Here is a 23,883-nt window from a genome sequence, read left to right on the forward strand (position 1 = left end):
AGTGAGCCAATTTTAAAATGTATATATATTCATGATTTCTAGATTAGGCATTGTGCTATATTCGATGTCAGAAACAATTTTTTGTACTTTCCAAGTCAACTATTTACTAACAGTAAACATGCCTCCGATGGGTGAGGCGAACCCTGAGGATTCGTAGCATGGTCTGGATTATTCCATTGACTTAACATGACACCACAGGCACTGAGAAACCGACAGCTGCTAATGTGCGTGCCTGCCATTCTGTGCGCTGTACAGGATAAAGATGTGATAATGTGGGCCAGTAACCTTTTTTTGTTTCTTTCTTTCTTTGTTCTTAAGATCTGATACACTCCTGTTCTCCTCAGAGATGGCTTCCAATGTTTTACATCTGCTTATAATACTTACCTAAACTAACCTAAATACATATGAAGATGTTCAAAGAATTTAAGGGAAAGTTGGACTTGAATAAACACTGGAATTTAGGTCATGGGTTTTATAGAGGCACAGCTGATTTTGCATTCCCCGTCTTTTGGTAGAAGAAAAGAAGTTTGAGTTGGGTTTGTTTTACAAGTGAAACTGAAGGTAGTAAAATGATTGATTTCAAGGGTGTCTAAGTGGCTCATCTGGTGGCTTCAACTTTGTGGTCAAATTGATTATTATAAACTGGAGATCACTGGTTCAAATCTGGGCTGTGTCATTAATCGACCTTGACTCAGACATCCCAAAGGAAGACATGCAAATGACTTGGCACCCTTAGAGGGGTGCAGGTTTCTTTGCATTGCTGGACAAAAATTACCCCCATTGTTTTCTGGCTTTTGGTTTGGCTGTTGAGTTAATCAACTATCAAATGTAAGGCTGTCAAACACTATTCCTTGGGGGCCACAGTATCCTCTGTTTTTTTATGCCAAAAGGAATATTTAAAAATGTATTTAAAACATTATTATAACAACCTTAGAACTGGAGTCTTGAGAAAAGTGAAAATGAATCCAGTTAATCATGTAATTAGACCAATCAAGTATCCAGCATATGGGTTGGAATATAATCCAGAGTTCAACAACCCCAATCTAAGGTATTAGCTTTACAGTTTGTAAGGACATTTTTATGACAAGGGCATTTGTATCTGTATTTGTCTCTTCTGCATTGGTCTGAAAGATGTAGTAGTGCACAAAACCATTAACAAATTGAGGATTAAGTATCAAGCGATCAGCAGAAAAACAGGTGCAAATTAAAACATATCAGAATGCATATCAACATGAAAGTCTTATTTCACATCACAATCATTTCATAAGGATCTCGTGAGGGGTGCACTACTCCCCCCAAAAAAAACAAAATCTAAATCAGCAACAGTTGTTCACTCCAGACAAGATAAATCTCCAACTCCTGGTGAAATCTCTCAACAGGCAATTAACACAATGCATTTCATCAGTCTCTTGTTAAACTGTTGGAACTAATTGTCTTATCTTCTGTCCCTCACGTTCTGCATTGTGTATTTAGCTTTGAGTCTATTTCCCTGACAATACGAACTAGACCCCTTCACAATCTGTATTGTAAGAGGCCTGCACCTGAAAATGCACTGGGTTTATGTACTAATTAAATGGGGCTGGTTCCAAAACACTTTCAACTGACTGCAGCGGGTGGATATTAACAGGGCCGTAGTGAAAGATAAGAATGCAATTTAGTAGTGGCTGGAGGCAGCCAGAGCCATCAGTGGACACAGAGTTCCCCCTTTGACAAATGAGCCAATTCACTCCAAGTTTGTCTGCACTTTGCGCTGTACTAGAGCCACTTAGAGGTTTACAGTGTTGCCACCTGCACTCTGACTTCCACATGTGTTGAGAGAAAAGCTGTGTCAAGATGTTAAACTTCTGCAGGCAATAAAACCATTTAAAGTTGTATCCCACAGAATAAAACCAAACAACAGCTTTAGGGTTATCATGGAAACAACTCAATTCACCCAACAAAAGTAAATCACATCATTAATAGCATCACTCAAGTAACAACAAGCATCAGACTCAGCTCTGTAAATGTATCCCCTCAAGGGCAAAACTTGCTGTCATTCAGCAGAGATCAAATGAAAATAATCGCCACATTTCAGAACTTTATATAGGATTGTTTTCACCCCACCATTATGTTGGCATTATTAAATTTGCCGACTATTTGGTATTTGGTTAAAATAATTAAAAATATTACTTGTACAACTTTAAATGAAAGGTAAGTAAGGGATATGTGTCCTATAAAATACCCTAACAAGTATTGCATGCTAAATAACACTATAATATGTGGTTTGCTTGGTCTTACCTGGTCAAGATGGCCTCTCTCCCATGGGGACATTGAGGTGTATAGGTGATGAGGTTCCTTCACTTCCTGTGTAATATACCATCACAGGAAGTGGTTAATACAAAGGTCTTCTTTAACAGCTACAAACTCAAATCTATTGATCCATCTGACCTTATCCTTTCCCTGTTTTAATATTATCTGTGCCAGAATTAAATACACAGCTAGCTGAGCAATTTCAACAATGTGAAAGAACTAAATGCATAACATGAATTAACTAAATGCCTTTTAGTGCTATTTTTACAGTTCAGAATCTTCCAAAAATACCTCACACATTAATAGTAACATGTCTCCAAGGATCAAGTAAAATATCATTGCTGGTGAAAGAGCGGTGTAATATCGACTGACACAAGTACAGTCTGCATTCAGGTTTCTGGGATAATAATGATAATAAAAAATGATTTGATAGAAATTCAAATGGTCTCACATAGACTAGAGGGTGAACCATGACAATACAATGTTTCATGTTTCTTTTTTTGTTACTCTAGAGGCACAGAGTAATACAGTCTCTACCATTTTTATTGCTGCTAAAACTGCACAACTATTTTGGCTCACATCCTTCAAAGAACTGAAAAGATGTATGCCCACTGCAAAAACATATCAAAGTCGCTTTTATATCAGTTATTGATCAAATTGAATGACCAGCCAGCCACATAATTTTGCAGCCGATCCAATGTCATTTTTTCTGAAGTCCCCCATCTTACTTTGTAGGGGGTATTTGTTCTGAGCAAAGGATCGTTTGACAAAGCAAAGCCCATAGCAACAGGGCAACTTAGGAGCCCAAGGCAGAAGACCTCCAAACACAGGGCATCTGTCGCAGTCATTACAGTGGAGAGCGCTCGCTTGGAAGCAATAACGGAGGGCATAATATTTTTCTAGGGGTCGGGAGCCAAGTATGAGAGAAGAGTATACATTCCATGGCTAATGCGGCCACGTTCTAGGCATTTCTTCACAAGAAGCTAATTCACCCTCCCCCCCCCCCAGCTGTCTCGCAATGTGCTGCTGCTTGTCATTGACCAAACAGGAGCATAACAAGCAATGACAAGCCTCTCAGGGAGAAACCCCGGTGAACTCAGCCCACTCGCTCGTGCTTGAAATGCACTACTTTCAATACTAAGCTGTTTGGGTCTCCATCCCCCCAAACGTCTCAGCTTGTGTCTTCTGCACTCACAGATGTTTGATTATGGTACCCTGTTCACATATAACAGAGTTCCTTATTTTTTTAAGGATGTGTATCACCCTTAAGATTTTAAGCAGGAAAACAGTTTATAGATACTAGAATTATTTTTACTCAAATCTTGTAGTTTGTGGCATATCCTGTTGGTAGCATCACTCAAAGGGGTTACTCACTCTTCAGAACTTCACTGAAGACTGAAGTGAAAGCAGCAACACTAATTCTGATCCTGTTTTTAACCAATATTTAGGTCAGACTCAATTTGCAGGAGAATGAATCTGCCGTGGGACTCAATATTTAAATCGAGGACCTGTAACAAACGCATGTCCACACTGATACCAAAAAATACATATTTCTCAGTATAAATGGTTTTCCCTGGGAGGAGCCCACAGTGGTGGAAAGCAAACCAATGGCATAACAGAAAGGGTCTCCAAACAATCCCAGAGGTTTCAGATATCTGACCATACTCCATCACTTGCTATCACTGTCAGAAAATGGGCAGATGATTGGTTTATTTTTTGGTGATAAGAGTTGTTCAGACTTCTTAAATCTTACTTGCAGGTTTCATGTAATATACAGTTCACTGTCATTCTCCAAGCCAAACTCTCTAGAGGTAAGGTCAGACATTTCCAGAGCAAATACATTATATAAACTAGTTAGGAAATTTGTTTCTCCAACAACATTTGAAAAGCAGTGGATAAAAGCTGTTCCCAACACACTGCATCCAATCACACCCTAATGGCATCAGTGTATTTTGTTTCCCCTTGGATTGACAGCAATTTAAAATATGTTTAGCCTCTTTAACCTCTTTGACACTGGCAACACAGAAGCCAACAAGTATATGAATATAATCTTGATGTTCATTAATGAAAACCAGACTGAAATGATTGCAAATGCAGGAAAAAATGACAGATGGATATGCATAACCATATCAATCTAAATAACACCTGTAGCTTAGGTACCGGTAGTATGTTTCTCAATCACATATTGTTTTGCTCACAAGTCTTAAAACACTGAAGGTTTTGAGGTAAAATAGTAATTTCACTTACAGGTCAGATAACTATAATAGTAAAGAGAGTGATTCTGAGTTCATAGTGTTTGGAGTAAACCGTAATACACTCTCTTTGATGACACTGTATATATTGCTGTAAAGTGAACTTGGTGTTTTAATATTGGTTAATGTGAGCAGAAAGCTTCCTCCACAAGAAAGGCTAAACCTATATTTTCTGCCAGACTGGAAACCAAACTCTTGTGACTTGTGAAATGTGACAATGGGTTAATGGAGCAGTGACTGATTATAACACACTGAGCCCCCGGACCCCCTCTCCAATACAGTAATGTCTTTGTACTGCCTCTAACATCAGTGACTATCCATCACACTTTAAACTGACAGCAAACAGCAGAGCCACTTAATCCAGCAGGACAGGGATGAATTACGGAGGGGAGAGGAGAGAAGAGGACAGGACTTCTTGGCACAAGCCTGTAGAGATAGTGAGCTGTGACCGGCTGCTTCAACACACTCCTGAACTTAGGAACCTTCATGTTTATTTAGAAGGTGTGAAAAAGGCAATACGGGCTTTGAATTATAGTCTTGTGCCAGAAAACTCTTTAGTAACAAGTCTTGCTAATCAGATAATCAATTGGAAGCTCTCTAAATAAGACTGCAAGGTGAATGAAACCTCCAAGAGCCCGGTCAGTTCTGGCCCAGCATCACTGATACACTATGCCTTCTTAGGAAGCAAACCACAGGGGATGGACAAGTGATCTGATCTGTCTCTTTAGTGTATTTTATCAACTCTTATTGAGCAGCAGTTCTGCACATCCTGAGGTGACCTGAGGTGAATATGTGAGTCGAGGGGTTAAATGACAAAAAAATCTATAATGTCCAATACAATTACTACAGGATGTGCCTGGCATCTCATCTTCAGGTAATTCAACTAAAAGTGTCCTCTATTACTACATCTGTAAAACAAAACAATAACCATCATCATACTAATATGTAGATGGCAACAGCATTGGGGTTTAGTTATTTTTGTGCCTCACATCTATCTCTCCCTTTTTGATTTTCCAAAGCACAAGGCTCCAGTCCTCCCAATCCTCCCAAAACTCGGTGTCACTATTCCTTGAACCGAGCTGCTCCGAAAAGCCCCAGGAGACCTGGAATGAAAAGAGATGTAAAGTTTAGATGTGAGGCAACAGCTAAAAGTGGGATCGGGTTTCTCTGGGCTTTGGCTATATTTAACCCAGTGATCTAACGCCAAGCGAAGGGTTTAAATGCCACCAAACAGTTGGTGCGAGCAGTTGTTGTCCACAGATCCCTCAGGCACGAGCTCAGAAGCACACTAAAGACAGAGGTGGAGAGATCTTGCACCAGGGCAAGAGAATGGAGCTTTTTGAGACCAACCCGTACTTCTTCCCCGACCAGAGGTTCTATGAGGGAAATGGGGAAAATTATTTCCCTTCCCGGCTGCAGGGGGGCTTCGATCAGACGGCCTACCAGGAGCGGCCCATGATGGGACTGTGCTCTGACAGCAGGCTCCTGTCTGGGGCGGGCTTGGAGGACAAGGTGTCTCCAGGGTCCAGCATGTCACCCCAGGAGCACTGCCCAGGCCAGTGTTTGCCCTGGGCTTGTAAGATCTGCAAGCGCAAATCGGTCACCATGGACCGCCGGAAAGCTGCCACCCTCCGGGAGAAGCGGCGGCTGAAGAAGGTCAACGAGGCTTTCGAGGCGCTCAAGAGGAGCACGCTGATGAACCCCAACCAGAGGCTGCCCAAGGTGGAGATCCTGCGCAGTGCCATCCAGTACATCGAGAGGCTGCAGGCCCTGGTCAGCTCACTGAACCAGCAGGAGCGAGAGCAGCAGGGAGGGATGCATTACAGGGGCTCAGGATCCCAGAGGGTGAGTGAGCGGCCAGCATAGCCCCCCGGAGAGAAGGGTGTGGCGGTACGAGGGCTCAGTGGTCAAAGCACACTCTCTGAATGGGGGTTGAGGATTGGGGATTGTGGGATTGTTGCAGGTTGTTTGATTGGAAGATGCCCACTGATACCCTGGCACTAAAAGCTGGGCAAAATCAGTCAGTTTAATTATTTATCCTGAAACAATGTAATAATAATATTATGATTATTATTACAGGTACACAGATAATACTCAATTTGTGTAACATACCTCTTTCTTCTTAATACTACTACTACTACTACTACTACTACTACTACTAATAATAATAATAATAATAATAATAATAATAATAATGATAAACTATTTTCGAGTGAAAGATACTTTCTAACATCCTGCCAATGTGTACTTTTCAGAGCACTCATTTGATTTTGGCAATAACTTACAAGAAAACAGAATTAGGTTACATATTTTCATAATCTCATTACCTATACCTAGGTATCTTACAATCTGTAGAAATGAATGCATTGATGAAGTGGTGCCATTTTCCTCAGCTGTCCTTTTAAATGTCATAGATTTACAATCAGCTCCTTAATTTCATAGGGGGAAAATACAAAGACAAAGAATAACCTTTAGTTTGAAAACCAATGTGCAGTAATTTCATTCAGCAGCTTTGAATAATATTGATACAAGTGTCTTATAAGGGTTAAACAATGTGTCAAACTAATATGAGCAACAGTACATTTAATCACAGCCTATTTTAGAATGGCTTCAAACATAATTAACTTTGTTCTCTAGGGTGTATATTATTACATGGCAAAAATGTAATTGGGGAATTGTTTTTTTCCAGATTAAAGTTTATAGTGGTTGTCTAATTCCACTAAAGTTATATATAACCATAACGTCTTTAGATAATATGTCAATTAATAAAAAAAATGCTAAATGAGCTTTCCTCCGTTTTCAAACATTTCTGCATAAACAATAATTAACATAATGAATTAACCTCTTTTAATTGATAGAAATGGGCATTCATGCAAAGTATGCCCATCCTAAGTGCTGCTTTATAGATAATGAATTAAACATAAAACGGTAACATCGATTCGTACTGTAACATTTGATTTGGTCATGATGACACACTGGATAAAAAATAATAATCATTTTGTAACTGGGTGTCCCATGGTACTAGTGCATTTATTCATGAATAACAGTGGAAACAGCCACTTCCGTCATTCGTCCTTCAATTGCAAAGTTTGCTTTTTATGTAATGAATTTCTTTATGGCCTTCCTATTTTGTCTCTGTGTATATTTACCTATCTATGTACAGTTTAACCTTTAGGCTTGATTAGAGAGAGCTCGACTTGCTTTGCGTTGCAGTCCCATGTTTTGTTTATGTTTCAATTGTGGGTCAACAGGCCCTTAAGTGTGGCAGCGGGGTTAATGGCTGCAGTGTGAGTGACTGTGCTGCATCTATCTGGCAGGTGTCCTCGTCCAGTGAGCAGGGCTCTGGGAGCACCTGTTGCAGCAGCCCAGAGTGGAGCAGTCCCTCAGACCACTGTGGAAACGCCTACACCAACCACCCTGATGGTAAACACAGCCGCCTACACACTGCATGCCTGTTTCCTCTGTTCCTTACAATGATCCATTGCCAAGGTTAAGTTTGGCCTCCATAACTATTCCAGCCTTGCCTTGTCAAGGGTGGAGGACAGTGGGGAATTGTATAGCGTGGCACAGAGTGACGTTTAAGGTATCCATCATGGCATTTTAAAGCAATGTACGTCACTGTCTAAGTCATTTATCCCAGCCCCTCCATGAAAATACTTTTCAGAAACAATTTTTAATGAGTTGAAAAACAAAACAGGGAACAGTGAAATACAACTAGATGAGACACTTTTATTTTAAAAAGCAAAAGGCATAAATAACTGGAAGCTGCTATTTCTCAATGGACACCAACCAAGCACATGTTTCATATATATATATAAGTTGTTGTTGTTTAAAAAAAAAAAATCAGTGAATATACTGTTAAACATGCCTGGTGAAATATTATTTTTCCACAATGAAAAAGCTTCCAAATAACTTCACAGCAAATAAGTACTTTCTTCTGGAGCAAAATTGTATTGCTCTTACCCTGTCCTGGCTCCAGGGTGATCAAAAACTTAATTGATTAGACGTTATTCATTTGAGGTAAAATCAAGGGGAGAAAAACCAAACTATATATACACACATACATTAAACTATAAACTATAAAACAGCAGTGTTTTGTGTACTATCCATCTTCTATATCTGACTTGCAATGTGTAGACTATGAACACACATCCTGAATGTGTTTCTGTCTTGTTTTCAGACCTTCTGAATGAGGATTCTTCAGAGCAACCAAACCTTCGTTCCCTGACCTCCATAGTAGACAGCATCACTGTGGAGGGGGCGGCTGTTACTTACACAGGCGACATTTCCAAATGAGAGAGTCTGATGGAGGGACAGGCCAGTCTTCCAAAGAACAGAGCGATGGGAATCACAGAAAACATCTGAAATGCCAAACAATGAAGTGGTTTCTTGGTAACAAATAGGTGGTCCACTTTTTTTATCAATTTTTTTTATACTTAGAAATGTGAAACTAGAGCTTTAAAAGAGGAATTGGGCTCTTTCTTCCTTAACTTAATACTGATAGATCGACGTTATCCTTTAATGCATTTGCCTACTCAGTCTTGCATTTTATTTGCGTGTGTTTTATGCTGAAGGGTTATTTTTGTGGGGCCAATATTTTCTACTGCAGTTTGACCAATTCCGGCTTATGCTAGAGATCTGAATGCTTGTGATGTAAATACGTTCCTTTTTTTACAGAGTGGATTTGCTATTTTATTTTTTATTTGTTTCGCTAACTTATTTTTGACTTTTATAATAAAGATTGTTGTGTATTTGTATATATCCTTTTCTCAAGTGTCTTTTTTATGTTCTTCTACACAGTGTCCTAATCGACAAAGCCAGTCGATCAATTTGCTATTGACCGATCCATCTAAACCTGATATTGTCATCACTGGAGCCCCTAGAAATATCAAACCATTTCCAAGATAAATCATGCACCAATTAAGCAGGAAATTGCAAAAAAGCTCCTGCCAATATTTGTTAAGTAAACCATTGCGAATAAATGCCATAAACATACTTCAAAAGATTGATTTATTGCACATTTTTTCTTTTTTAATTGGGGTCCCCTTTTGGATATTTTAATGACAACAATCAAAAAAGAATGCATCAAAGAACATGAGACGCCATATATATACTGTATATATATACATATATGTATGTGTATGCGTTTTGTGTTGTTGTTTGTTCTTTTGCTCCAACACTCCATAAAAAAAGTGTGGAAACAGGCATTTCCATCTTCAAAACAGACAATGCAGAAAAACAATTACAGTACATTGAAACAGAAATGAAAAGATATATAATACACTTGAAATACAATAGATCAAAGTAAGGATTTTTTCTTTTGTCTTTTATTCGCAACAACATCTATCAAAGAGACAAGCATACTGCGAACATTGTTGAGATTGGAACAGCACTTGCCTATACGTTACTAAAATGCACCACGCTTTTGAAGAGCTTTGAGTTTACAGCAATATTGGCAATTTCAAAATTGTGGCAATAATGACAATGGTCAAAATCAATGACCTGATGCAGGTAAAGAAACACCATTGGTATATCAGGCATCCATACTGTTATGAATCCTAAATCTGAGAGAGGGTCTTCAGGCTGTTGGTGTAGCATTATACCACTGCGTTATGGTGTTAGAAATACAATAATGGTTGCTATATCCCATTCAGCATACAAGACTAAACAGGTACTACTGAGAGCCATCTGTGCTTTTAAATATTTCCATCTCAGACCAGTTTAAACTCATAAACAAATCATTACAAAATCAGAAAAAATAAATAAATATATATATATATATATATATATATATATATATATATATATATATATATATACATATATGAAAACACTTGGAAAAAAATGTCAGACTTCTCTTTCTTTGACTTTATCACACCTGGACTGAATTATATACACACACCAGTCTGTTAAAAAGAACAAGTGCAGATTTCATTTTAGCGCCCATTTTTGTTCTTGTTCTTGTCTTCCAAAACAAATCTGACCAACTATAAATCATACCATAAAAAACAAAAACAAACAAACAAAAAAATTAATCCATTAAAATCTTTCTTCTTCTTGGGAAAATACAGGCTGAGCACAGGCCATTTAAAAGCTGCCTTCTGACAAGAAGTTTGTTTCTATAATGAGTCTGACACCTTTACATTTACTTTCTCATTTTTCACAAGCGGTTGGCCTCTGGTTTTGGCAAGGCTCCTTAAAAGGGTACAATTCCTCATTTCGAGGTCAGACTTGAAAGGAGTCTCTAAGTGTAAAAACACAAATTGAAACAAAATGCATATGTAAATAAAAACAATAACGTCTGCAAACGCACATGGAATTTCACCTCAACAACACATTTGCCGTTGCAATGCCATTTTGAATTGATGAATTGATTCCCCTTCCCAGTGATTATGTTCTATATGTTATTTCATGGATCTAATCGATTTCATTTGTAGTAATGTATGTTACATCCTCCAACCCCCACTCAATCTCATTCTTCCAATCCAGAACTCAATTTCTTATTAATTGTTCACTGAAGGAATAACTATCTGGAACCACTATCTCTATCACTTTCTGTAATACTAATAATACTGAACTTCAGATTAATAGATTTGAGGTAGATTTCAATGGTCTGCAGTGCTTGGTACTGCACTACTTGAATTTTGCAAACATATTTAGATTTTATGTTTTTCCCTTTGAGACAATCCTACAGATGAGCGTATAGAGGGATGTTTCTCAGTTAATTGCAAGTGATAAATTTAGCACTATCTTGCATTTCCCTAGCTCCTTGGTGAATATGATTCCCTTTGGACAAAGCCAAATTAAATCATGATAATTCATCATAACAACAGTTGCAATGAAGCAAATTGCATTACTGACTTAATGTCAAGAACAACAAAGACAGGAATTAACAGTTGCATAAAGAAAAATCTGACATCCAGCATGTTTAGTTGAAATACAATATGATATACTGTTGTACAACGGACAGCAGAATACTGATACACCTTTATTTTTTTTTCCTTTTTCCTGCATTCATAATCTCACTACAAATTAGTAAGAAAATAAGACCTTTTTTCGATTTGTCACAAGGCAGATTTGGCAAAAACAAGGAAACCAATAAAAAACAAACAACAAAAAAACAAATCAATAAACAAACAACAAGATCAAGCTTAAAAGAGAATTCGGGGAGATATTAGTCACACTACTTCTATGGTGCTGGAATAAAAACAGACACGTGGGACATTCGAAGGGGGTTACCACAATCCTGCACATCTCAACACTTGATTGTCAAAACATTAACATCTCAGTAGGACAGCAAGCTTTCACACCACAATTCTGCTTTTCATTGTCAGCATAACAACTAATACACAAATAAGGGTCCATTTCCTTCTTTTGTTTTGTTTGTTTCTATTGTGTCACCATGAGTTGGTTCACATTAATTGGCATAATGGAAAAGTCCATGGATACATACTGTGTAAAGCTACCCAGTTACCACCTCGCGCCACACTTACTCTGATCAATATTTGGTTTGCATTCCCCCTTTTTCTCAGTCACAAGCCCTAGGCTTTGTCAGCTGCTTTATAAGTATTATTGAAATGAACTGAACCAAAACTCAATTCAATTATTTATTATTTTCGCCTCAGTGTTATCTTTGACTGCCGTGTATCTTAAGCTATGTAGACCTAATCCTTTCCCAGCATTTATTGAGTCGAGGCATAAAGTGTAATTTTACTGATGCCAGTTTAGTTATATGAGATACGCTCAGAGATAAAAAATCTGAAGTTACATCAACAGGTTTTTGAAAGAATGGTCAATCTTACAATGTTAGTTCATGGTGATACACCCAAACCTAATAGTTTTCCTTACAAAGCTTTAAGCTTTAAAAGTCCCTTTTCCAATACTGTGGAGTAGATTGCAATTAATATACTAATATTAATATTAATATTGCTGTTATTACATCAGAAATATTCCTTGCACTCTACCACTATATAGATATATCACTTATTACTTTATTATCATTAATTTCATGTATTTATGTTTTTAAGGGCAAAAAGTAACTGAGCTCATTCAGATGTGAGAGATTGTCCAGCAACAGTTTTCATGGTTATCTGGGGAAAATCAATCCCTATTATTGGTTCCAGTTCCAGTACGTATGTCACCATTTCTCAGGGTAGAAGTATTTTTCATATTTTTAAAAACTGACAACAAACATAGTACTGGGGGGAACAACAGAGGTCAAAACAAACACCAGCTAAGACAAAAATGTTCAACTTTATACATTAAGGATATAATTTAAATTCCATATAGGTTTCTATAAAATCTTTTACAGTCATTCAGTTTATATACAGAAAAGAAACAAAATAAAGAAGAATTACCTTGCATAACCGATGGGGGCAGTCTGATATATACTATAGACACACCCAGGAAATATACTATGAAAACCAGACTACAAGGTGTCATAGATCAGTTTAAAACAGGGAGCATCAGGACAACATCACAGCTACTAGTTAATCTGAAAATACTGGAATAGCACTGTAGACACAGACATCTCCTTTTGGATCACGCACGAATAACTCTTCTGTGTTTAGAGTTATAGTCCCTTGACCTCGTGTCCCCTATTGGACAGCTTCCAAGGAAATCATGGTGTGTCTGGCAGGTTCAACACCCCCTCTCTTGCCACCTGTTTACCCCCACCAAAAATCCAAGACATCCCATTTTAAAATTTGGCAGTTCAGTCTCGAAAGGCTGCAAGCATGTGTCCGTACAGGTAGTGAGAATGCACTGCGAGAAGAAGAAGAGACAGATAGCATTGGTTCCTTATCATTGTGTTTGTTAGCATTTTCTTTTTGCATGCATGAACAATAACCTTGTCTTTTTAACTCCGATACTTTTTTTGACTGTGGTTAATCCTCTTGAGACTCAGAGTTTTGATTGCACTCTTTGTCCGCGGCAGGGTGAAAATGTAATCCCTATTTTTTACTTTGAGGAACCTGCGAACAGTGCATGGGGTATTCACAGGATGTCCTGCATTGTCAGACTGTAAGTGTCCTCTAAAATGCATGTATAACAAATGAATAAATCTAACCAGGAAACAAGAGGATAAATAGTCAGAACTGTAAGTGAATGTTTACAATCAAATTGTGTATCAAATGTTCAGTTGTCTTGCAAATAGAGAAGCAGGGTGTAGTTATTGAACACAGGGAGGGAAATCAAAGTAGCAGCTTGATCCATTTGAGGTGTAAAAACGTAGCGATGGACAAAATAAGGTTGGTGTATTGTGTGTTGTTTTAGCTCACCTCATCTGCAATTGTTGTCGTAAAAAGATAACAAGCACAGAATATACATCACTGCTGTGTAATGTTGCAGCATAACAACACAAAAACTGAAATGGCTTAAACTGCTACGCAATGGGAGTTTTCATGCCACTATACAAGGCCAAGCAGGAACATGCAATCAGTCAGAAACAGAAGACAGAACTGTAGATTGTACAAAAGAACAGAAAACAATAAAAAGGACATTGACAATGACTTTAACTACTGAAGAATGATGGACAGGACATGGGAAGGTATGTGAAGTGTTCCTGGAAGCTTAATATTAAGCAGCACAAATTCCTTTTCTTGAGAAAATCTCTTATAGTCCGAGCCTGAGAACAGGAGGTAGAGATTAGGGACTTATTGAGAGAGTGAGACAGAAGAGGATGCAGGCCAACCCCTTTAGAAAATTAATGACTGGGTTTGTTTTCCCAACACTACTGCAGCTAGTAAATGACAGGTTTTCAAAACAAGCGCTGAAAAATAGAGGACTCAAACAAGGAACATAATGAGAACGTTTATACTCAGTGCTGCTGTGTTTGTCTGAAAAGGGGTTAGGAAATTGGCAGGATAAAGCATTGGCTAGTCTTTCAAAAACATTGTTCATATGAGTCTCTCATTTTATAATCAGATGTTACGTCACATCTTAGAACATCAAACAAATGCAGTAAAACAATACATATTTAAAGTTATATTATACTTAAACTATATATATATGTGCTTGATTATTTATTTTTCTATTGCTATTTCATGATGAACTGAAGTGTATTTTGTCACAAAGAAGGTTTCTCTATTCATATTTAAAGTATATGTCAGACAAGAGAATAAAATTGCCCTCCTTCTATGCAAGACTTTGGGAAACAATGTTTTTGCCTCAATCATTCAATTATTCTATTTCACAATTTTGAATAATTTGAAAAGTAAACAGCAGAAAATGCTGGGTACAGGGAATACTATTAAATCCAGAATATCTTATTTTTATGTTTTGTCTGACATTATTGGACTCAAGCTTTGTGATATGCTTGCCCTGAGGCAGAATATGAACCTGGAGATTGTTGGCAGATGATGATGTTTTAAAAAGAAGTCTGGGTCAGGAGGTAGTTTATGAAAATCAATATAGTACTGTTTGGAAAGTTGCTGCATATTGAGCCCTATAGTCCAGACAGTGCCTGCTCCAGTCCGGAGTTTGCTACAACCCTCTGTGCCCATAAGGGTTTGTAGGGCTGGGTGGGTGCTTGTGGCAGAACAGCGACTCCTGTAGCCCGTGAGGGTTGTATTCAACTTAAGTGTATCAATAGGCCCCAGGCCATACACAAATGCAAGTGTTGGTCATATTCTGCAAAGATGAGCACTGTTGTTGTTTTTCAACTTGGTTTGTTTTGGTTTCTGAAGAGGCATAATTTGTGGCTTTCTTGTTAACAGTGACTTGTGATTCCCATTGTCTACCATGTAGTTAAGTACAAATTGCTTATTAGGGTCTACTCCAAATCAACTAAGTAGTCTGCTTCTTCTGTTGTTTTCTTCCATCAGAGCACAGTTTTGAGTACAGAAATCCTTTTAAAATGATAATTTAGAATAATCCACTTTGCGATAAACTGCCCCAAATGTTCCTTGCTTTGTCGTTATGATTTCCATGATTTAGCCGAGTGCTAAAATGGGCAAAACAACAGTGTTAGCTGCTAAGAACAAGGAAATGATTTCCCATTAGTGATTACAAATTGGATATTCAAGAAATAAAATAGAAATAAAGGAAATAAGGAAAAAATGCAATTAAGAAGGCCCAATAGACAGTGATGACAGGAAAAAGACCAAGAGGTTTGTTCTTTTTCTTATTAGCTGCATGGAAGGTGTATAGTAAGATAAACCCACAGGGTTTTCGGTTTGCAACATGCCATGTAAAGTGCTTTGAGATGAGAAAAAACTGAAAGAAACGTTAAAATAAAAGCTACACAATGGAAACAATAAGACAAATGTAATATATATATATATATATATATAATTAATAATAATAACAATAATTTAAATGTTTTTTGAGTGCTGCTTACCTTGAATACCTGCAATCCTGTTAGTTTTGAGGGGTTAACAAGAGTAAGTCCGAACTGTGGAGGTATCTATTCTCTGTGACCCTGAGGATCCAGCTACAGGTGAGCAGTGACAAACAAAAAGGAAAACACCATGCAAGTGAGTGAGGCGGGCCGGCCCAAGCTGGCGTTCACTGAGTCCTGAGAGGCACAGATAAATTGCCCTGGCCCAGCGATGGCCAATGACATCGACAGGGCATTATGGTCTGCAGCTTACTTAAAATTTTGAGGATCAATATTGAGGGCTGGGTCTGGCAACCACTTCTTATTGATTAGATTGAGAGCCCTGTGAATAATTTGTGATTGCTTGGTGTTTGGTTCATCAGTCAAGTGCTGACAATGCAGACAGCTCTCAAAATATATTTTTATTTTTTTGGCACTGTTTCTTTCATCGTATTTTGGTGAGACTTGTGTGAACAGAATGGTATTTTCTGCAGTGGGTTCCTGGTTTACATCTCTAGTTTGCAAACAAATTACTGACTTGATCAACTGACTGGTTTATTTCTTCTTCCCTGTATCTTTAAAAATGTAGGAGATGTTTTTATTAACATCTGGCAAGACTGAGGATCTCAGGGACTGGATTTGCACTAGTCTCTTTTGCTGGCATGCAAAAAGGAACACAAGGCCACTTCTTTTACCCCCTCTGTTTTTTTATATATAATATAATTTGTTTACAGGTTGATTATATTCAGTGTTTGATTGTATGATTGTTAGAAATTGAGCAGTGAAGTTTCATCAATGTCCCTGTATGAACAAACCTTATTTCCCAAAGGTGATGTTTGATTATTTTCTACATCTAGTGAAGTCTAGTGTAAGGACTGATTGTCATCTGTGACTTAGCTGCGTGTTCCCCATTGAAATGAAATTCATAACAAAATAAGCTTCCAACAGCTACTGCTGGAGTTTTGAACCATGTTTAGTGTTAAATCCTGGGTAATCTATATGATTAGATCTCAAGCAGACATCACACAGATACGTGATAATGAGCATTATAATTTGCATAGGAGGCAGCTGTCATCCAATTAATTTGTATTCAAGCAATTTACATGGAAATGGTACACAGGCAGTCACTTTGCAATTATCAGGTTTGTTTTACATTTAATATGACAGAGATGAGACACTTTAATCTCACGAGACATTGGATTAAAATATTTTTGAAAATAATTGCATTGTGTTTAGATTATCAACAGGTTTAATCCAATGATATAATCCAATGATTCTTGTGAATAAAAATGTAAAAGGTTGCAAACTCTGTTCAATTGTACACAGATGTAGGCTTTTAAGAGCAGAAGTGTATTGATGCCCAAAAAAATTACTTCTCACAAAATTGATAAATGAGTTATGTGTTCATCAAAAGTAGAAACCCTAACTCTAGCCTAGTGTGACATAACCTTGTTATACAGGTGATTGACAGCTGAACTCAAGATTAAATGCATGTGTTATTCCTGGAATATGTATACATTCATTATTATAAATTCAGACCACATAATACACATGCAATTTATTTTTGAGTCAGACAAAATTATGTTTGTATGCTGCTCAGCATATTTGACACATATTTGGCAGGAGGTATTGTACTCAGGTGTAGACACTGATCCAGGCAAAATAACACAACATGGATACTCCAGACACATAATTCGGCAAAACAACTAATCATGATGTTTAATCAGCTCATAAAATCCTTTTTATGACATTTTTAATATTGGTAGTTTAGTATTGTTTTTATGACCTACTTAAGTCATAAAACTGAAAGTGTGCTTTTATTTTGATGAGGTACATAAGACCATTTTTGGCACCAAAACTCTAGCTATTGGGGTTAAATATTACTAGAAGTAATTGCATTATTTTTCTGAATGTGCACATGTAATCGTTTCCCACAGAATTAAGTCTTTACAAACACCTTGATAGTGACGGTCGATGTACACTAGGTGGCCTGCTACACAACTGCATGATAACAGTGATTGTGCTGGAAGCAAGACAATCATATGAGCTGGGCGCATAAGAGAGATATTACTTACAAAATAAAGACAAGTCAAGACTTAACAATGACCCTGTCAAGCACACACACACAACTTTTTTCAAAATAAACCAGTTCAAATATCCCTTTAACTGGGAAATGCACAGGATTCAATTAGGGATAACATTTGACATTAACTTTTCCTAATTGCTATGGGCATTTATGCAATTATGTGTAGCTGCAATGTAATTCATATGAAAATAATACTATATGTAACTACACAACTTTATCATTAAATAGAGTATATCATAGTACATACACAGGTATATAAGTAATTACTATGTAATTACAGTGTAATAAATGACACTAAATGTAAAAGGTTGCCCAACATGGAATATATTGGGGTGATTGTCAACTGTGTGATGAACTGGACCACCAGTGGTCCTATAGGTTAAATTGGTTAATGGCTTCTTCTACATGCACACGTTGGGTTACTGAATGCAAATGCGATGTTAAGTTGAGTTGATGTTAAAATGATGAGTCTGTGCATTTTGCAAAGGCGGCTCTGGGGGTCTCTGCAGCGATGTGTGACAGGCTCTCCCTACCTTCAGGTGGTATTTTCTTGGGCATCACGGCCACCGTGGATGGGATGGACATGGTGGTGATGCGGAAGCCAGCTGGCAGGGTCTCCATGGAGCCGGGCATCATGCTGAGGCCTTGGCCCTCCCGCGGGCGGAACCGCTTCCTCCAGGAGGGGGTCCTGCGGAAAGACTTGTCGTCCCCCTGCAAACAGACACACCAGCACCCCCCCCACAGGGACACAAAAGGAGGAGGAAAGTTGAGGAGGGGAAAGGTTTTGCATGAGTCTCACTTTGATATTATGACATACCTTCTTACCTATTTTAGTACAGCAGGTTGCATATAGGTCTTCCTCACGTGTGAATCGTCAATTTATAATTACTTGAAATACTGACTACTGATTAATTAAGTAACTTCAGTGATTTTTAACCAACACCTGGATATCTTTCAGCCTTCAAGGACCAGAATTCCCTTACCTGAACAGGAGACTTGCTGTATTAATTGATAACTAACATTGGTTTCCAGACTTATAAAATATCTAATCAGATGTGTATTGTTATTAAGAAGCAGCAGAAGGGGGATATCACATGCTACTAATTTAAGCTGGACTGGACCAACCCAACATAGACAAAACTTTGTAAACAGCCAAAGGAGAAAAAAAGGAAGCTAATTCCAAATTGAAAACGCAGGTATTATTCGATACACTTGTCTTTCTACAGACTGCTGAGTTAGGTGCCAGGGTAAAGGCAGTTGTTTGTGAGGAGAATGTGACTGAAATTGACAGCTTAGCACCCCCTAGTGGTGGAGAACAGGGACTTTCTGGAATTGCAATGACAGGTTTGCATTGTGACAGAAATACTGTAAAGCACATTCAAATCACTATAAACACAGTACAAACAAACTAACTGACAAATGCTAGTTATTGGCATTGAAGTCAAACTAACCGTGACTAGATTTGTACTAATTTACAGCTCTATAGGCATGTTTAAGGTGTGTTTTAAATACTATGGGGTTTACTATTTCTACTCTCAAACACACACACACACACCCTGATATCTGCCTGTATGCACTTTATCTGTATCTGTTACCACAAACGGAGGACTGACCTGCATCGACGCAAACATGCACACATACATAACAACATCGCAGCTCTCTGGCTAGGTAAACACATACACGCAGGGGTACATGCTTGTGAATTGGTTACACTGACCTCATTCAGTCACACACACAGACACCTAAAGATAAATTAGCCCGGATTCTCTTTAAAACCCCCAGAGTGGACAGGAATGTATGACTGCGGAGCTCGGAAAACAATCCCCCCCACAAATAATCCCACTGTCAATGAAATACTAACCAGACCCTTTCTTAAGAAAGCAGCGCTTTTATGTCTTTCAGCATAATTTTCAACACTGGAGAAAAATGCTGCACCAGATTGTGACAATATGATTATTCTGCATATTTCTAAACTGAAACAGAATATCAATGGTCAAGTGAAAAGGTAGTCCACTGCCAAGCTAGCCTTGCCCAGAGGAAGGATAATTCAATCAGAAAGAAATATGAATTTTAATAAGGTTGAAACAGGCCTAGGCAACAATAATGCTAATTGGTAATGCACATCTAGTCTAGAGTTGAGTCAAGGTAGAATTTAAATCTGGTTTATTTAGAAACTGGTGGATATTTATGTGCCTTGACTCTTATCTAAGCTATTGTTAATTGCAGAGAATATTAATTCAATAGGGTTTTTGGAAAATAATATGTTGATATATATATATATATATATATATATATATATATATATATATATATATATATATATATATATATATATATATACAGTGAGGGAAAAAAGCATTTGATCCCCTGCTGATTTTGTACGTTTGCCCACTGACAAAGAAATGATCAGTCTATAATTTTAATGGTAGGTGTATTTTAACAGTGAGAGACAGAATAACAACACAAAATTCCAGAAAAACGCATTTCAAAAAAGTTATACATTGATTTGCAATGTTAATGAGTGAAATAAGTATTTGATCCCCTATCAATCAGCAAGATTTCTGGCTCCCAGGTGTCTTTTATACAGGTAACGATCTGAGATTAGGAGCTCTCTCTTAAAGGCAGTGCTCCTAATCTCAGCTCGTTACCTGTATAAAAGACACCTGTCCACAGAAGCAATCAATCAATCAGATTCCAAACTCTCCACCATGGCCAAGACCAAAGAGCTGTCCAAGGATGTCAGGGACAAGATTGTAGACCTACACAAGGCTGGAATGAGCTACAAGACCATCGCCAAGCAGCTTAGTGAGAAGGTGACAAAAGTTGGTGCAATTATTCGCAAATGGAAGAAACACAAAATAACTGTCAGTCTCCCTTGGTCTGGGGCTCCATGCAAGATCTCACCTCGTGGAGTTTCAATGATCATGAGAACGGTGAGGAATCAGCCCAGAACTACACGGGAGGATCTTGTTAAAGGCAGCTGGGACCATAGTCACCAAGAAAACTATTGGTAACACACTACGCCGTGAAGGACTGAAATCCTGCAGCGCCCGCAAGGTCCCCCTGCTCAAGAAAGCACATGTACAGGCCCGTCTGAAGTTTGCCAATTAACATCTGAATGATTCAGAGGAGAACTGGGTGAAAGTGTTGTGGTCAAATGAGACCAAAATCGAGCTCTTTGGCATCAACTCAACTCGTCGTGTTTGGAGTAGGAGGAATGTCCCCAAGAACACCATCCCCACCGTCAAACATAGAGGTGGAAACATTATGCTTTGGAGTTGTTTTTCTGCTAAGGGGATAGGACAACTGCACCGCATCAAAGGGACGATGGACGGGGCCATGTACCGTCAAATCTTGGGTGAGAACCTCCTTCCCTCAGCCAGGGCATTGAAAATGGGTCGTGGATGGGTATTCCAGCATGACAATGTCCCAAAACACACAGCCAAGGCAACAAAGGAGTGGCTCAAGAAGAAGCATATTAAGGTCCTGGAGTGGCCTAGCCAGTCTCCAGACCTTAATCCCATAGAAAATCTGTGGAGGGAGCTGAAGGTTCGAGTTGCCAAACGTCAGCCTTGAAACCTTAATGACTTGGAGAGGATCTGCAAAGAGGAGTGGGACAAAATCCCTCCTGAGATGTGTGCAAACCTGGTGGCCAACTACAAGAAACGTCTGACCTCTGTGATTGCCAACAAGGGTTTTGCCACCAAGTACTAAGTCAAAGGGGTCAAATACTTATTTCACTCATTAACATGCAAATCAATTGAAATGCGTTTTTCTGGATTTTTTTGTTGTTATTCTGTCTCTCACTGTTAAAATACACCTACCATTAAAATTATAGACTGATCATTTCTTTGTCAGTGGGCAAACGTACAAAATCAGCAGGGGATCAAATACTTTTTTCCCTCACTGTATATATATATATAGTTATTATGTTATGTATTGATTATTTTAGGGGGTAAATAACTATACAGTTGTAGCCGAATCCAGTCATATGCTTAATTTGAAGGAGATAATGGCAGTAAGCATTCACACAGTCAAACTGAAGGTATAATTGATAAGTATATTGTAATTATCAGTATTTAGTAAATGTAATGAATCACTGAATAACAACAGTATAAGCTCAACTATAATGAGATTTTCATGGGGGGGAGTATGACCCTGTGCTGTGTATTAAATCTCAGCATCAGCTATGCCATTCATTGCCATTGGACCTGAATGAATGATGATCCAATTGAAAATCCCATCCCAGCTATTCCAGTTTCTTGAGACCGCTGTGTATTAATTTCTGATATATGTTGCAATTGACCCAACACACCAAACGTGCAACAACATTCTCACCTCGTCCAGTCGGCGATCTGTTCCCAAGGCGAGGACATTGTTGAACTCTCGCTCTAGGACTTGCCTTGCCTGAAAAAGACACAGAGAAAGACCCTTTTTATGTGATCTCCTGAAAAACACGCTCACCCTGGCTGTTCTGATGTCAAATGGCACACTATAATCAGGGATAGTGATGCCATGGTGCACCACGTTGCCTTATATTAGACCTTCTTCACAAATTGCATGCAAGCAGAGTGGTGGTACGTGGTACAACTATAGGAATGTTTAAATAATAAGCGACTTCCAGCTAAAATGTGTAGATTTCCATTTCGAGAACATCGGTGGTGGCAAGTTTACAAAGGAATAAAGACGCATTTGATTTTTACAAGTGGGAAAAGAAAAAGACGAACGTGTGTCCTCCCTATCTCGCCTCTCACACCGTATCCGTCATCGTTGTATGACTGAGATGCATCAATTTTGGAATCGAAACAAGTTAGTTTCGATCTGATTTTACGTGCATTAAAAAATGACATTGGTCAATGAAAAATGAGAGGATTGATGGAAAAGCTTATCATCTGCTTGTTTAACCACGAAAAACTATACAGCAGAGCAAATAAATATAGAGACTATATATGACAACCTATCGCGGAGTATTTATGGTACCTATTGATGTAGAAAGTGCATAAGCACAGATAAACACTTTCAAATCAACAGTTTAATGTTGAACCATGCATTCTGCTATTGTGTCTTTATGGGGAGGTGTAGTTTGTGTGCAATAAGGTTTTTATTTTTTTTACATCACTGTAGTTGAGGAGGTAAAGAAACACCCCACCCCACCCCAGTGTAAGAAATGGGAAAGCCTGTGTACTAGGTACGTTTTTTTATGGATCCAATGTGCAAGGTCCTTGACGGACACCTTTTCAGATGACAGACTACAATGACATATTGGACTCAGTGTGGCACGGCCTTCACTCCAACGTCCATTACAATTCAGCAAGAGCTGGGATGTGTCCTGCGGGGCCCACAGGTCTCTCTCACCTGTGTGTTCTGCATGGGGATCTGCAGAATTAGCGCTAGACTGCTGTAGTCAAAGTTCTCATCCAGTGCAATCAGGGCCCCGTGCACGCCACTCTCCAGCAGGTTGTTGCTGTATTCCTTCAGGCCGATAGACTGCACCCAGTGCATCACCTGGTCATTCGTCCACACCAGCGCATCTGCACAGCAGCAACAGTGAGAACAAACTACTCCTGTGCCCCTATCTTATCTGTTCATCAGGTCTAAGCTCATGCATGCTGCTCCAGGACAGTGGATTATGTAGCAAAAGACAGACCTCCCTTAGTGCTATTAATTTCAAAATGTTGAGAGTTTTACTAATGCTACTAAAACTACTACTAGAACTAGTAGTAATAAAAATAATAAAATAATAATAACAGTATTAATAACACAGTAACGTTCTGCTTTTAAGATTGTATTCCGTTGTGCAGTTGAAGTTCACATATATGTCTGAGTGAATTCACAGCCGTGTTTTACTGTGTTGCCTGCTGACTTGATAAATGAGGAATCTTATCCCTGATAGAGCAATCCCTTCAGTGCCCACTAAGTGACGCTGTTTCTTTGCCAAT

General features: G+C 38.4%; 2 protein-coding genes across 11 annotated transcripts in view; one reads left to right on the forward strand and one right to left on the reverse strand.

Annotated features, from left to right (window-relative positions):
• The first annotated feature begins 5,775 nt into the window (after positions 1 to 5,775).
• On the forward strand, positions 5,776 to 9,302 carry myog (myogenin). Its single transcript, XM_066703684.1, has 3 exons — positions 5,776 to 6,386; positions 7,859 to 7,964; positions 8,722 to 9,302. Exons 1-3 carry the CDS (start codon positions 5,871 to 5,873, stop codon positions 8,835 to 8,837), a joined length of 738 nt encoding a protein of 245 aa, XP_066559781.1. The 5' UTR covers positions 5,776 to 5,870; the 3' UTR covers positions 8,838 to 9,302.
• Positions 9,303 to 9,534: 232 nt separating this feature from the next.
• Positions 9,535 to 23,883, reverse strand: part of ppfia4 (PTPRF interacting protein alpha 4) — a 125,784-nt gene continuing 111,435 nt past the window's right edge. For 7 of the 10 annotated variants that reach the window (XM_066703683.1, XM_066703675.1, XM_066703676.1 and 4 more), the window contains 5 exons: positions 23,300 to 23,475; positions 22,283 to 22,351; positions 18,478 to 18,655; positions 15,880 to 15,972; positions 9,535 to 13,304 (listed from right to left, as the gene is read on the reverse strand). In XM_066703683.1, the coding sequence (XP_066559780.1) occupies positions 15,914 to 15,972; positions 18,478 to 18,655; positions 22,283 to 22,351; positions 23,300 to 23,475 (482 nt within the window). In that variant the 3' untranslated portion in view covers positions 9,535 to 13,304; positions 15,880 to 15,913. The remainder of the gene's footprint in view (positions 13,305 to 15,879; positions 15,973 to 18,477; positions 18,656 to 22,282; positions 22,352 to 23,299; positions 23,476 to 23,883) is intronic. The other 3 variants (XM_066703681.1, XM_066703680.1, XM_066703674.1) reach the window with 1 other exon arrangement.

Source organism: Amia ocellicauda, chromosome 5, assembly GCF_036373705.1.
Source record: "Amia ocellicauda isolate fAmiCal2 chromosome 5, fAmiCal2.hap1, whole genome shotgun sequence".
Lineage (NCBI taxonomy): Eukaryota > Metazoa > Chordata > Actinopteri > Amiiformes > Amiidae > Amia > Amia ocellicauda.

Coding starts and splice junctions, on each gene's coding strand:
- myog (XM_066703684.1), top strand. CDS start 5,871: ATGGAGCTTTTTGAGACCAACCCGTACTTCTTCCCCGACCAGAGGTTC. Junction 6,387..7,858: donor GGGGCTCAGGATCCCAGAGG/GTGAGTGAGCGG, acceptor TCTATCTGGCAG/GTGTCCTCGTCCAGTGAGCA. Junction 7,965..8,721: donor CTACACCAACCACCCTGATG/GTAAACACAGCC, acceptor TCTTGTTTTCAG/ACCTTCTGAATGAGGATTCT.